Below are 15,824 nucleotides of genomic sequence, written 5' to 3' on the forward strand. Positions count from 1 at the left end.
GTTTGTATGTTTCTGAATCCTTCGTTTGATAAAATTGCAATAATTAATTAATAAATAACACTCTTAAGAAATCTCACAAACTGAAATGTGGACCATAACCTTGTAATGACTTCTGCATGACTGACTGATTGAAAAACACAACTTTAACAGCAATGCACATCAATGCTTCAATTCACAAAATAAGCCTACTCTGTACAAGTGAGGCATAAAAGATCAATTGTATCTAAGGCCACATTAATTATTTTAATATAACTGCATTATTTTAATACAACTATATTAATATTGTAACTTTATTACAACAGGGTTGACAAGAGTCATTCTTCTTATTATTATTATTTGCAATATAACCGTAGCATTAAAGGGATCAAAGTGCCCCTTTTAAAGAAAGTCTTTTATTATGACATTATTTTACCGGAAGAATATTCCTTCAACAGAGAGGAGCGGCAGTTATGGTTTGTTGTTGGTTGTTGTTAGTACGATAGCACTTAGGTGACAGCTTTTTAACGAGCTGTAGTAGCTTTAAAGCCTTAAGTGAAACATGTAAACCCTTAAAAGCTACTTTAATAACTTTATTTCTACCAGTTATAGCTCAAGCACCAGCTGCTAGACAGTGCGCTGATTGACTGAAACTCATGTATGCTCCAATAAACCATTGAAGATGCAAACGACAAGACCAAAAGCTGGGAAACAGTTGTCTTCTGCTGTTGAAAAGAACCGGCCACGCAAAACACACATTCGCAAAAACACGTACCGGGTCGGATATAATTGGAACCGAGGTGGTAGACTTAAAGAGCTAAGGATAAGGTAGGACTTCATTCATTTTTAACGCTGTAGTGGCATCCTCTATTCGTCTACAGTTGAAGTGATTATTGCATTGATTGTTTAGGCACCTTGCTCGGAAGTTCCTTCACATGTGGATTCAAAAGACATTTGGACGAATAACAACATCACAAGCCAGGTATGTGTTTAATTAGTGCACTAAAAAGTCAGTCTTTACTTATTTAATAAAATTTGTATTTTCTGTTTAGATCTCATTATTGTAAGGTGATCTTGAGGAAGACCTTAGGAGCTTGGAAAGATGAGTGGTGGCACGTAAGAAAGGAATGGACCCTAAATATAAGGGCAGATTGCCATTATACGTAAGTTTAGTCTTGTATGCTCACAACAAGGATCTATTTATTTGATCAAAAATACAGTAAAAACAATAATATTGTGAAATGTTTTCTATTTTAATATGTTCTAAAATGTTATTTATTCTTTTGATGGCAAAGCTGAATTTGCATCTGCTTTTTCTCCAGTCTTCAGTGTTGCATGGGCCTTCAGAATTCATTCTATTATGTTGATGTGTTGCTTAAAGGGATAGTACGGCTAAAAATTCCCTCGATTTCTTCCAAACCTGTATGAATTTGTTTCTTCTGCTGAACACAAAATAAGATATTTTTAAGAATATGGTTAACCAAACAGTTGATGGACCCCATTGCCATATATAGAATGGAAAAAAATACTATGGAAGTCAATGGGGTTTTCAAGAGAGGCGTCTATTCTTACTTAAAGTCCGCGTGAACCGGAAGTTGCAAACGACTTTTCTCCAGTGTTGTGACGTATTTCCCAGTGAAAAGGAATATTGAACAGAGGGCAGGGTTTTACTCTAGCGCTCCTCCTCTCCATCTCTCGCTCATAACAGACTAACGGTTTGAGGGGAGTGGTTAAGCGTTTCCCAACCCAAGTCCTCAAACCTACGTCATCAGGGAAGGTCCTCCAATGCAGAGGGGAGGGGCATTTTCAGATTTTGATTAAAGATTACGAAGCCAAAAAATGTTTTTGTGTGGATTGACTTGCATGGATGAATTGTTCACCACAAAACGATCAATTTAGGCCAACAAAGTAAATATGGTCAATTTTGATTTCATGTGGACTTTAAGCTTAAGCTACACCATACATACATATGTCCTACATCGGGTCAGAGGTCAGCCTTCCGCCTGAACTCGACTCTCATGAACGTGCGTATGGTCATTGCCTGAAGCCAGTGATTATAGTTTTTTTTAAGGTTTAAATATAGATATTTTTCTTACAAAAACTTAGTTTCAGATGGCATTTATTAACCCAATGGAGTCGTATGGATTACTTTTTATGATGGATGGATGCGCTTTTTGGAGCTTCAAAAACATGGGCACTATACAATGCCATTACAAAGTCTTTTCTTTCTTTTTTTTATTATTTTAATGCATTTTTGCTGAATAAAAGTATTAATTTCTTTCTCTTTTGAACGGTAGTGTGTACCCCATCCCATACTGCAATGGGGTGTTTTGTTTTGTCTTCAATGTTTGTTCTGTAGTCAGGGAGGAAAACACTTTGCTTAAGGGCTTGGACCTCAATGATCACCACCTGTAATATTTATGTCTTTTTTCTTTTTTGCCTATTGTAGGTATATGCTGTACAGCAAAACATTTCAAGCCTGGCAGGATTATGTTGCTGTCCAGAGAGAAGAAAAGAAGAAACTGCAACTTGCAATCAGATTTGGTAAATTGACTGCTATTCTATTAATATTTGAGTTGAACAAACATAGCTGTAACTGAATATTTGTACTGCAGAGACGGAGCACAAACTGCGGTGTGTGTGGAATGGCTGGGAGCTGTACCTGGACATGTGTCGCATGAAACACAGGATGCAAGAAGCAGCAGTACAGCGCGAGAGACTCGCTGTGCTGAAGTGAGCATTGCTCTCATCATGTGGTGTTAGACCAACAATGCAGAGCCACATATATAAAGTGAAGCAGACCGATACATAATATACAGTGTTACAATCCTGGTGTAGGGTTGGAGTGTAGCATAAATGACAGACTTGAATATTTCAGCAACATTTAGAGAAAAAAGTAAGCAAGTATACGATCACAAATCAATCAATATGTTTTACATACTTATATTAATAAATAAACAACATTATTTGAAAAGTTTGGGGTTGGTAAGATTTTTAGTGTTTATGCGTTAGTCTCTTGTGCTGCATTTATTTGATCAAAAATACAGTAAAGACAGTAATATTGTGGAAAAGTATTACAATTTAAAATAACTTTTCTATTTTAATACATTTCAAAATAGAATTTATTCCTGTGATGGCAGAACCCATGACTCCAGTCTTCAGTGTCACATGATCCTTCAGAAATCATTCTAAAATGCTGATTTTATGCTAATGAAAAATGTATTATTATTATTAATGTTGTTAACAGTTGTGCTGCTTAATATTTTTGTAGAAACCAGTATGCATTTTTTTTTCAAGATTTTTTATGATGAATAGAAAGTTTGAAAGAACAGCACTTATTTGGAATAGAAGTCTTGTAAAATTATAGATGTATTATTTACTCACTTTTGATTAATTTAATGCATTCTTGCTGAGCAAAAGTATAAATTTCTTTTAAAAAAAAATTTAACTTTTGAAAAATAATTTATATAAAATATAAAGATGCATGTGTAACAGTTAAGTAATGCTTATGTATAGTGGCTTGTAAGTAAAATACTAATGTGAAATATTTTTGTGCATGTGTTGGTTATTAAAGGTGGGTTTGGACTGTGTGGAACATGGCACTACAGCACAGGGATGTGGCGTACCATCAGGAAGATCTTGCCTTGCAACACTGGGCTCACACTGCACAAAGCAGAGTGAGTATGAGCGTGTGTGAATATGAATGTCTAGTTTGAGTGATCTCTAAAATGGCTGTTCTTCACAGGCATGGCTGCACTGGAGAGGCAGGATGAAACATGCCTGTGTTCTGAAAGAGAAGGAGTCCAAAGCTCATCGTCACTATTGTCTTCAGCTGTCGAGACATACACTTCATGGATGGATCAGACACACAGAGAACAGACAGGCTAAGAACAAGACAACAGGTGGCATTCATTTTTTATATTTATTATATGCACTACTGTTCAAAATGTTGGGGTCGGAAAGATTATTTTAAAAGAAATTAATGCTTTTATTCAGCGATGACTATAATTTATCAAAAGTGAGAATATAGACATTAACAGTGTTACAAAATATTTTTATTTCAAATAAATACTGTTCTTTTAAACTTTCTATTCATCAAGGATTTTTGAAAAAGGAATGCATCACAGTTTCCACAAAACTATTAAATATCACAACAGTTTTCAGCATTGATGGTGATAATAATAAGAAATGTTACTTGAGCACTAAATCAGCATATTAGAATGATTTCTGAAGGATCATGTGACACTGAAGACTGGATTAATGATGCTGAAAATTCAGCTTTGCCATCACCGGAATAAATCACATTTTAAAATATATTAAAATAGAAATATTGTAATAATATTTCACAATATTACTATTTTTACTGTATTTTTGATCAAATAAATGCAGGCTTGAGAATTATTTAAAAAATGTTCAAAGGTTTTTACAAACCCCAAACCTTTTATTATTATTTTTTTGTTGCTATAACTTTTTATATATAATTGTATGCGTTAGTTTATCTTGAATCACGTTTAATTTGTCTTCTGTGTTGCAGCTGTTGCTCAGGATGTATGGCGTGTCTCTGTGCTGGAGAGGTTTTGGTGTCATTGGTATAATGTGCTGCAATCCAGGCAGGCTGAGAAAGACAGAGGACAGAGAGCAGACCAACTGGCCCAGCACGGCTCCCAACGGCTGGCGTTCTCCAACTGGAGACACTGTATCTTTGCTTACACCATTAAACAGACAGTTCGCATTTACTTTTATACTCCTAGAAGAAATTAAATATGTCGATGAAAGCATGATGGCACGTCGTAGTGCAGTTGTTTTCCTGATCTGTTATATAGATGTCAGTATGTGCTCACAGAAGGCTAAAAGGGAAAAGGCTGCCATGCATCACAGACAGCTCTATCTTCTGGTTAGTGGTGTACTTGTTCTTAGAGGTTTTAACATGTTTTTTTTAATGTTATGTAGCTTTCTTTTTTTTAAAATTCTTGTTTATTTATGATGGTCTTGTATTTCTTCACAGCGGTTGGGTTTAAAAGGCCTTACTCTAAACGTCACTCACAGTAAAACTCATCGTCTCAACAAGAATCTTAGTGTCCAGCATCATCATCACATTGTAAGAACAACACAAATAGAGAACATACACAACACATGACAGAACTGTCCTTAAACGTAATATATTTGTGGAAATAATTTTCCTTGATATTTTTTTCTTTAAATTAAAGACTTTATTGGACCATGAAAACTAAATTTTCATACTAAAAACAGGCCGTGATAACAGCAATTATTAACACCTTGTCTACCAGTCATCTATCGGTAATGATTATGAATGTTACGTCATGCAGTTGTGCTGAGTTTAATTGTCAGAAATGGATACTGATGTTTTGCAGTTGCTGGAAAGGTGTTGGAAAGTCTGGCAGTTGCGCTTGGATCAGGCTGAGGACAGAAGTCTGCAACCCCAGATGAGTGTTGCACAAACTCATCACAAGTAAGTCACATAAATGAGTTTCAGAATCAAGCAGAATTTTTTCACAGTTCTGCTTGTGCTTTTTAATTTGAAGCATGCTATATACTCAGCAAAAAAAAGAAAGATCCTCCCACTTTCAACTGCTAATTTCTCATGTGTAAACATTTGTATGAACATAAAAAGATTTAATAACTGAGACATAAACGGAACAAATTTTACAGACATTTGACAAACAGGAATGGAATTACGAGTCCCTGAACAAAGCGAGGGTGAATATCAAAAGTAGCAGTCAGTATGTGGATGTTACAAAAATTATCTTTAAAATAGAGTATCCTATAAAAGGGATGTTTCTTTATTTGCTGAGTTTATATATTTTAGGTCATTAATAAACATCAGTTTGTCTGTGAGGCTTTTAAACAGTTGTTATTAATCAATAGGTTCTCTGTGCTGAGATTTTGCCTTGATCGTTGGAGAAAACGTCTTAAAGAGCACACACAAATGCAGGTAGCCACCACACTTTCTGACACTCTCATTATCTTAGGTCATAGGTCTTATCATGGGTCACCTGCAATTATTGATGGACTGTGCTTTTTTCATTGTTCATTGGACTGCACCATTTTTGCCTTAAAAATGCTTCTAATATTTTATCACACAATCTGTATATGTACAAATGTATAGGAGTTGGAACTACGTGCGGATGCCTGCTTTGCTCGTCGTATCTTCCCACGATGTGTAAACACTTGGATGGAGTTCACAGCGCAACACACAGAGAAACGAGAGCGGAAAGAAAGAGCTGAACAACATGACAGGTGGGTTTCTGTAGCTAAGTACTGTATGCATTTTTTTTGTGGTGTGTACTTAAATAATAAGGTTAAAGGTGTTAAGATTATTTTCAGGTTAGGTAAAGTAAGTTGAGTCTGGCCTAAATTATAAGCTTTTTAAATTACTTACAATTTGGTCAGAAGACTTCTCTGTGGTATGTTCTTATTTAAAGTCTTAACACTATAAATCAAAGCCTTGGTAGGCAGTTTTTTGTAATCAATTAAATTTCATTTTGTAATCAATTAAAAGCCCTCTGGGCTTCTTGTCTTCCGCTTGGGGTTTGTTGTCCTCAGCTCTGGGCTTCTAGGCGTCGGGGATACTGGCGTATCAGTATTCAAAGAGGCAATCAACTTTTCAGTCTTTTATACTGTTGTTTGCCGCTGAAGTTAGGTTCTAATCTTCTTGACTGATGTAAATTGTAACTTTTCCAAAGTTTCCAAGATCCTTCTCAAGGCCTGCAAGCTGTCCGCCCTTTCAGCTCCTTGAACTCCAGTTATCTTAACCAAGATGGCCAATTTCCTTTTAAGGTTCTTGGAGTAGAACCACAGTCTTTTGTGTCTTTGAGCTCACACACACATACACTCACACACTTCGCTCCTCCTTTTCATGGGAAGGCACACACATACATAACTAACAATTACTATACATCTCTGCCAAAACAGTATAAGTATTTCTTAGAAGCAAAAATAAATAACAAAATTGTAAGCAATGCATTATATTCAATACTTTGGCTAAATATGTGTAACAAAAAGGCATCTACAATAAACAAGGAGGCAGTGTAATTGCATTTCCTTGATATTATACAACAATGTAGATATCCATGTCTGTGTTGTATTGTACTGAAAAATGTACATGTTTTTGTCCTCTATATAGGCAACAAACTTGCAGTTGGGCGTTTTATACATGGTGGAGAAGTTTGGAGGTACGAGGAGATCAGAGACTTGCTGAAAGAACGGTATGCTGACAACCATGAATATACATTGGCCTTAAAAGTTTTGGCTCAGCAAGATTTCCGTTGTCTCTTTTACCAAGTAATCAGTATATTTCTTGCAGGCTGTGTTGCATGCCGAGCATGTGTGTTGTGCCCGTGCCTGGTCTAAGTGGTCCTGCAGTGCTGTACAGTGTAGAGAGGAGAGATTCAAACAAGCAGCAGCTGACTCTCTTTACAAACACACTCTTCTACGGAAGGCCCTGAACCAATGGAGAAACCTCGTTTCCAACATACAAACCAGGTGTGAATCAGATAATGTAGCTGAATAAACTGAATAAAGTATTTTGATTTTGAAGTTTCAGCTTTGTTGTGTTTTGTTGATCAGTCAGAGACATTTGGAGCAGGCACAGGGTCATGATGGGCAGCGGTGTCTGAGAAGAGCCATGGCAGACTGGCATCAGGTACGAGTAGCACATCTGGCTCTCTTCACTAAGGGAAACAGCTGACAATGTTTTTTAATCATCATATGATGCAGATGTTGTTGTTGTTATTGGTTTGAAATATTATATCTAAAGTAAAAATGAGCTTGTTTAACAGTATGTAGATCACAAAAGACAGAAAAGAGAGAAACTTGCACAAATGGAGAAACACCACCACAGCAAATTGCTCAAACATGCTCTAGAAGCTTGGAAGGTATGAATTTCATGTTTGTTTTGACAAAGTATACAGTATATCTACAAATATTGCTGTAATATACTAGTGCATTTTATTTTGTTTACTACAAAGCTTGCAGCTCTGAAGATGATAAACTCATTGTTTTTACATGCATGCATGTAGTCGTACCATTTGCAGACTCAATCGATTAACAAAAATGTGGAGTGCCGTTACCAGGAGCATCAGCAACATCTGGTCAGGTATTATGATATATTTACTAAAATTGTTGTAGTGGTTATTTAAAGAAATGTAATCTAATCTATCTTTTTTATTATTTGTTTCTGCAGGAAAATGTTCTGTTTATGGAGAATAAACGTTACACGACTGATGGAAGAGAGGCAAAAGGAAAACAGAGCAAAATGTTTTTCTCAAAAGCACATTCTATCTCAGGTGCTTATAACATCAAAATTAGTTATATAACTGAAGTACAAAATTAACACCTATTATTTATCAGTGCAATTTTGTCATTTTACAACATATTTTACATTTTATATGTCTAATAGGTGTTTCTGGCATGGCGACAGAGAACGGTATCTGCTCATCATCAACGTCATCAACAGCAGGAAGCCCTGGAACAAGCTCAAATACACCTGGAGAAATGTACTTTGGTTATATAAATACCACTGTTAGAAGTCTGTGCAATGATGAAATTATTCAGTGTTGTTTTTGTGCTGTTAGTACGCATACAAGTGGCTTTGAGAAGATGGAGAGAGCGAAGCATGGAGGTAAAAGATGAGAGACTGGCGAATGACAGAGCCAACAGACACTACAGCAGAATGCTGGGAAAAAGAACCCTCAACACATGGACCAGCAATATTCACCATCACAAAACATATCAGGTGCCAGTTCAAGTAGTCCATTCTTAATTATTTTTTATATGTATATATATATGTGTGTGTGTGTGTGTATATATATATATATATATATATATATATATATATATATGTGTATATATGTGTATATATGTGTATGTGTGTGTGTGTATATATATATATATATGTGTATATATAAACACAAATGTATGCTTTTTAGGTAATGAAGAAAAGAAGCTTTGAGCTTCACAGGTTGAGGATTTATCAGCGCTTTTTTATCTGCTGGAAAACACAAGTGAGTTTTGATTTAGCAAAGTGTTCAATCATATTCGAAGGCTATTTCACTCAGATATAAATAACAATAGGGAAGAAAAGATCATCACAACATCCATTTCATGTCCACTCGGTACAGTCTTTTGTTTAAATATAGATGTGTTAAAGCTTTCTTATAACCTCACCTACTGTATAGTAGTTCAAGCTGCTGACATTGCATCATTTTCTTTTTTGAGCTGAAGCTACTAATGATTGATTGTTACTGTCTCTTTGAAGATTCTATTTTGTATTTTTGTCTGATTTTGAATGATTATGACACACAGCTGCAGAGCAGAAGAAGAGAGGCGGAGCAAACTGAGACTGCCCTTTGGCATTGGTCCCTCAACCTACAGGCCAAAGTAATGCCAGATCTTGCACTGTTTATCATTGACAATTCAGGTTTCCTGCACCTTCATAGTCTCATACAGTTTGGTCTATATGTTTTAGGTGTTTTGCGTGTGGCGGCTATGGATCGCAGAACGTCAGAGAAAACAGAAGCGTTTGACTGAGGCAGCTCAGTTTTACAGAGATGAACTGTTGAGAGAGGGTGTCACGCACATCCTCACGCACACAGCGCACATGAGTGCTTTCTCAACTAATATTGCCCAGCACAGCTATGAACAGGTGCTGTTTCTATAGTTACTGTATATTTGTGCATTTCATTTGACAGTCTATAAAGTATATGTGTGTATTTGTTTACATTAATATAAGGATTTCCTCATCAAATACAGAGCTGCCGTCAGCTTCAGGACGTGGTAAGGCGGTGTGCCGTTCGATGGAAGCAGCGGGCACTGTGCAAGCCTGTCAAGGGTAAAACAGTGCCGTCCAAAGTCAGCCACCCCAAGAAGTGTGTGTCTTTTTTTCTGCCAGAAGACCACACCCCCATTCCTACCGCCTCTCCAATCAGGAGCCAAGCAGCAGAGCAGAAAGATTCCATCATCAATCACCTGTGAGTCAAAGTCATTCTTATTGCAAATGTTAATCCTAAGCTTATTTTTTGTTAGTTGTTAAAGTAGCTAGTAGAATTGTTTTTTTGTTTTTTTGGCGAGGTTGTTAATTTTTATATATAATAATAGTCAGAACCAGTATTATTTTAGCATATCAAATACTATTATAGTTTTTATTAATATTTTGAATTAGTTATTATTTTTATATTTTAATTTTAGTTAGAATTTTATTATTTTTGTTGTATTAAAATGTCTGTATAGTTTTATTAATTTTTATTTCAATTTTAGTTTGTTTTTTTTGTACATCAAGTTAAACTAAAAATATTTTATTTTATTTCAGTTAATGTTTATTTTATTTAAAACAACAAAAAAACGTTTTTTATGCTTTTAGTTCAATTTAACTATAATAACCCTGGTCAGAACCGTCAATGGAAAAACATGCATGCATAGTGTAATTATGGTAACTACAGGAACTATAACTAATAGGTATCATAGGAAAAGAATAATTAGTTTATGACACAACATCTTATTTCTAATTTATCTTCTTTTGTTCAAATTTTATTCTGATTTTGAAACTTATTCTGATGGACATGTCTCGAGTAAATCTGATCCTCCTGTTTTGTCAGCAGTTGGTCGGTTCGAGCATCTAGATTGCAACCAAGAAGACCAGATGACCTGCTGCAGTCTCCAGCCAAACCTCTGCCACATGACTTCAAGATCAGCAGGTGTAGTACTCGCACAAACGTTGTGACATAATCAAACACATTTTTTTTGTTCACATACTAATGAGCATCTACCTTTCTCCATGGTGCTTCAGTAGTCAGAGGGTGTCTGAAAGAGAGACTGCATTTCCCTCAGTGTCCTCCAGCAGTCCTTCCTTTCCTTCTCCGTTACCCTTAGTCCCTTTGACCCAAAACCAACTGGAGTCACCTGCAATGGTACCACAACCTCGGATCCTCCCAGTCAAACCTGGTCCTCCAGGATATTTTGCTGCTACCGGCCAGGACATACTTCTTCCTCCATCTTCATTTACTGTCTCAGTATCACATGGCAAGGTAATCATGATGCTGTAAGAACACTTGTTTGTTCTTAGGCTAGGACAAAAATAGGTTTTGTATCTTTTTTCCCCCAGCCAGTTTTTATTTACTCTGTTACTTATTCTTGTTTTTGTTTCGTCATCTTGCCTCCTATTAGAAATTTAATTGTGCTGAATTGTGAATTTCCAATTTTTTCTCTTTTACAGCAAAAAAGCTTAAGGAATCAGGAGCCCCTACTGCATTCTACTCATTTCACTTCCCACCTTCTCCAAAAACAAGGTAAAAAAAAACATAATCTTTCATAATATGAAGTAGTGCTGCACGATTAATCATTAAAAGGCCGCGACCTCGATTCAAACACCCGCACAATCTTACTCCTAAATGACAACAATTCGACTTTTAAACCTTTGACAAGTACGATCAAAACGAGCATTCAAATCTCAATTGGCACTGCTGCTGAGCCTGAGGAAGATGATGTTATGAAACTGCTTCGCAAACATTCTTTTCAACCACACAGTGTTATTTTTTCTGTTACAATAATTCAAATTAAGATGATATATATATATATATATATATATATACAGTGAGGAAAATAAGTATTTGAACACCCTGCTATTTTGCAAGTTCTCCCACTTAGAAATCATGGAGGGGTCTGAAATTGTCATCGTAGGTGCATGTCCACTGTGAGAGACATAATCTAAAAAAAAAAATCCAGAAATCACAATGTATGATTTTTTTAACTATTTATTTGTATGATACAGCTCCAAATAAGTATTTGAACACCTGAGAAAATCAATGTTAATATTTGGTACAGTAGCCTTTGTTTGCAATTACAGAGGTCAAACGTTTCCTGTAGTTTTTCACCAGGTTTGCACACACTGCAGGAGGGATTTTGGCCCACTCCTCCACACAGATCTTCTCTAGATCAGTCAGGTTTCTGGGCTGTCGCTGAGAAACACGGAGTTTGAGCTCCCTCCAAAGATTCTCTATTGGGTTTAGGTCTGGAGACTGGCTAGGCCACACCAGAACCTTGATATGCTTCTTACAGAGCCACTCCTTGGTTATCCTGGCTGTGTGCTTCGGGTCATTGTCATGTTGGAAGACCCAGCCTCGACCCATCTTCAATGCTCTAACTGAGGGAAGGAGGTTGTTCCCCAAAATCTCGCAATACATGGCCCCGGTCATCCTCTCCTTAATACAGTGCAGTCGCCCTGTCCCATGTGCAGAAAAACACCCCCAAAGCATGATGCTACCACCCCCATGCTTCACAGTAGGGATGGTGTTCTTGGGATGGTACTCATCATTCTTCTTCCTCCAAACACGTTTAGTGGAATTATGACCAAAAAGTTCTATTTTGGTCTCATTTGACCACATGACTTTCTCCCATGACTCCTCTGGATCATCCAAATGGTCATTGGCAAACTTAAGACGGGCCTTGACATGTGCTGGTTTAAGCAGGGGAACCTTCCGTGCCATGCATGATTTCAAACCATGACGTCTTAGTGTATTACCAACAGTAACCTTGGAAACGGTGGTCCCAGCTCTTTTCAGGTCATTGACCAGCTCCTCCTGTGTAGTTCTGGGCTGATTTCTCACCTTTCTTAGGATCATTGAGACCCCACGAGGTGAGATCTTGCATGGAGCCCCAGTCCGAGGGAGATTGACAGTCATGTTTAGCTTCTTCCATTTTCTAATGATTGCTCCAACAGTGGACCTTTTTCACCAAGCTGCTTGGCATTTTCCCCGTAGCCCTTTCCAGCCTTGTGGAGGTGTACAATTTTGTCTCTAGTGTCTTTGGACAGCTCTTTGGTCTTGGCCATATTAGTAGTTGGATTCTTACTGATTGTATGGGGTGGACAGGTGTCTTTATGCAGCTAACGACCTCAAACAGGTGCATCTAATTTAAGATAATAAATGGAGTGGAGGTGGACATTTTAAAGGCAGACTAACAGGTCTTTGAGGGTCAGAATTCTAGCTGATAGACAGGTGTTCAAATACTTATTTGCAGCTGTATCATACAAATAAATAGTTAAAAAATCATATATTGTGATTTCTGGATTTTTTTTTTAGATTATGTCTCTCACAGTGGACATGCACCTACGATGACAATTTCAGACCCCTCCATGATTTCCAAGTGGGAGAACTTGCAAAATAGCAGGGTGTTCAAATACTTGATAGATAGATAGATAGATAGATAGATAGATAGATAGATAGATAGATAGATAGATAGATAGATAGATAAAGTTTATAATTTGGAAAGCATTCAACATAGAGGAAATCACATTTTGAAAGTAACTTGACACAATAAAAAAAGATTGTATCAATTACATTGTTACACCAGTAGGTGGCGACAAGTGACTGTTAAAAATGGGTTTGTCATTGAATCATTCAAGGGATTCGTTAAAAAAGGCAGATTCATCCAGTAATGAAACAAGTGAAGTTTGTGTTATTGAGTCATTGAATCATTCATTCAAACTGATAAAAAAAGACTGATAACATTTTTATATATATATATATATATATATATATATATATATATATATATATATATATATATATATATACCAAGTGAGTTTTGCTTGTTTATGTTTTCATTTCCGTGACACATTTACACTTGCCATTTTGTCCGGGCTGTAGGTATGCATGAAAGATTACCTGAGCAGGAAGAGGAGAAAGAGGAAGATGAGGCTGTGGATGTGGATGTGGAGCAAACTGAAAAACTCACCAAAGAACTACTAGATATTAGACTGGAAATGCAACGATACCAGCAAGACAGAAAACAGTTACAGTATGTTAATCTGGCTTTCAATGGGATGAATATACAGTGTTTTGAATTATTATTCTAATTGTTAAAGTTGTTAGAATTAATTATTTGTTAGAATTATAAATACATTCACACACACACACACACACACATACATATATATATATATATATATATATATATATATATATATATATATATATATCAATCAGAAAAACAAACAAAAAATGTACAAAAATAGTATGCAAATCTACAATTTTATATATATAATTGTAGATTTGCATACTATTTTTGTACATTTTTTGTTTGTTTTTCTGATGTGATCCTGCTGTAAAAGTCACAAATCTCCTAAAATTGAAACCACTACTTTGGAAATGCATTTTATAAAAAAAGTTAATTGACCCTCCAGCTGTAGTTTGACTGAATCAACATATTAAAGTGGGTTATTTATTCTAGCACACACAAACTTGGCTTTTGGAATGAATAGTTGTTTCTGCTATGTTTGAGAGACTGAGGTGAAAATATTTGGCTTCATGTTAAATTAGGGAAAGGAATGTTTTGCTTTTCTATTTTGTGTTCGAACAAAAGGGGTATAACAAATATCATCACCTTCATATAAAAACATTGCATCTAATGAGATGTTTTCACTAATATAGTGAAATCAGCCTGCGTTTGTGTGTGTTTAGGACATGGCGTAAGCTCCAAAAGATCTTGAGTAACTGGCTCGCAACAACAGGCATTGAGGGAGAAACTGAGGAAAGAGAAAGCGTCTTAAAGGAGTTAAGTGAGGTATCCATATATCTTTTTTTCTTTCTTGCACACACTCGTAAACAAATTCACATCTTTAAATATGTACAGTAAAGGATTAACAAATAACAAGTGGAGGCAACACTCTTGGTTCCTCAGACTGCACTATCGCACAGAGGACACTGGTGGTTTACATTTAACACGCATATTTTTGGAGAATTTACGTAAACATAAATCGAAATTCTCAAAACCAGCTGTCAGGAGTGTCACTAGATAAATGTTACAGATTGCATAAACCCTTGCTTTTATGTATGATGTGCAATACTGGAAAGTTTAATGTGGAAAATATTAGACATTATTAAGATCTGATATTAGCGATTAACATAAATGTAACATTTATTATCTTTATGCTTGTCATTACACCCCTAGGTCTAATGGATTTTGTGCATGGTAGTCTATATAAAATATCTTTATAAATATTCTAGTTTTTGCTCTGATGAGACCATAGATATTTGTTAATCTCTGGTTTTATTTTAATTTTCAAAGTAATTTTAGTAATTTTTTAATATTATGTTTCTTTGCAGCTTGAGAGTCGCATTTCTTCTCTATCTTTGAGATTAAACAAGCAGAAACCCACCATGATGTGCCATGCTGCCAGAGTTAACACCATCCAGAGCCAACTACTACCGCCCATGGTTAATACAAAAACACCTACCAAGTTTGGAATATAGACTAAGGCTATATTGTGCAACCTGTTATCCCAGAAATAATTCTAAACAGTATTGTATTTTTGTAGTCCTTGAGTCAATTTTAAAACCTGTTTTTTATTTCAGTTGTTTATTTATTCAAATACACTGTTGTAAATACTTCATTTTTAATAAAGCATTAAATCACATATTTTGATGTTTTGAAATTGCTTATTTAACTTGAGATCCTATGGATTACCTGAATTAAAATTATGTTGGCCTTTTGTGACATTGGAATGCTCCCAGCTAACAAGGAACGCTTTGAAAAATACATTTTGAACGTTTAGAGAACAGTAGAACGTTCAGAAATAACGTTTTGATAACTTAATAAAGTTAGCAAAACGTTCTTGGAACAAACTTTTGTTAATTTGGTTGGATCCTATCTTGGAATCTTCATTGGACGTAAGCTACACCTGGACTCCGTTGCTGCTTCAATGTAAGCCCAGTAGCATTTAATACCATTAATAGCATTTAACACAATGCCAAACAAAATGCGCTTTCTGGAAATGCCATAAAGCGCCAGGCAAGAAAATATGCCTGGACGAGAATGTTCCACGTGACACAAGA

At 35.9% G+C, this 15,824-nt stretch overlaps 1 protein-coding gene across 5 annotated transcripts; it reads left to right on the forward strand.

The window, feature by feature from the left end:
• Positions 1 to 421: 421 nt before the first annotated feature.
• Positions 422 to 15,409, forward strand: sfi1 (SFI1 centrin binding protein). Of its 5 annotated transcripts, none has more exons than XM_084129148.1 (32): positions 422 to 452; positions 583 to 804; positions 887 to 958; positions 1,029 to 1,139; positions 2,426 to 2,520; positions 2,592 to 2,709; positions 3,551 to 3,653; positions 3,722 to 3,878; positions 4,511 to 4,672; positions 4,800 to 4,870; positions 4,982 to 5,074; positions 5,349 to 5,446; positions 5,863 to 5,929; positions 6,104 to 6,234; positions 7,121 to 7,202; positions 7,301 to 7,479; positions 7,564 to 7,639; positions 7,776 to 7,871; positions 8,016 to 8,092; positions 8,180 to 8,282; positions 8,396 to 8,492; positions 8,571 to 8,731; positions 8,925 to 8,999; positions 9,301 to 9,375; positions 9,464 to 9,640; positions 9,748 to 9,965; positions 10,590 to 10,688; positions 10,781 to 11,018; positions 11,207 to 11,279; positions 13,638 to 13,788; positions 14,451 to 14,553; positions 15,096 to 15,409. In XM_084129148.1, the coding sequence occupies exons 2-32, from the start codon at positions 659 to 661 to the stop codon at positions 15,240 to 15,242; spliced, it is 3,651 nt and encodes a 1,216-aa protein (XP_083985274.1). In that variant the 5' UTR covers positions 422 to 452; positions 583 to 658; the 3' UTR covers positions 15,243 to 15,409. The 5 variants fall into 5 exon arrangements, with proteins under 5 accessions (XP_083985274.1, XP_083985275.1, XP_083985273.1 ...); XM_084129149.1 differs by having other exon boundaries at positions 10,593 to 10,688; XM_084129147.1 differs by lacking the exon at positions 422 to 452 and having other exon boundaries at positions 528 to 804.
• The last annotated feature ends 415 nt before the right edge of the window (positions 15,410 to 15,824 follow it).

Source organism: Abramis brama (genome assembly GCF_963993115.1).
Source record: "Abramis brama genome assembly, chromosome: 11".
Lineage (NCBI taxonomy): Eukaryota > Metazoa > Chordata > Actinopteri > Cypriniformes > Leuciscidae > Abramis > Abramis brama.

Coding starts and splice junctions, on each gene's coding strand:
- sfi1 (XM_084129148.1), top strand. CDS start 659: ATGCAAACGACAAGACCAAAAGCTGGGAAACAGTTGTCTTCTGCTGTT. Junction 5,447..5,862: donor GTTGCACAAACTCATCACAA/GTAAGTCACATA, acceptor ATTAATCAATAG/GTTCTCTGTGCTGAGATTTT. Junction 10,689..10,780: donor CATGACTTCAAGATCAGCAG/GTGTAGTACTCG, acceptor ATGGTGCTTCAG/TAGTCAGAGGGTGTCTGAAA.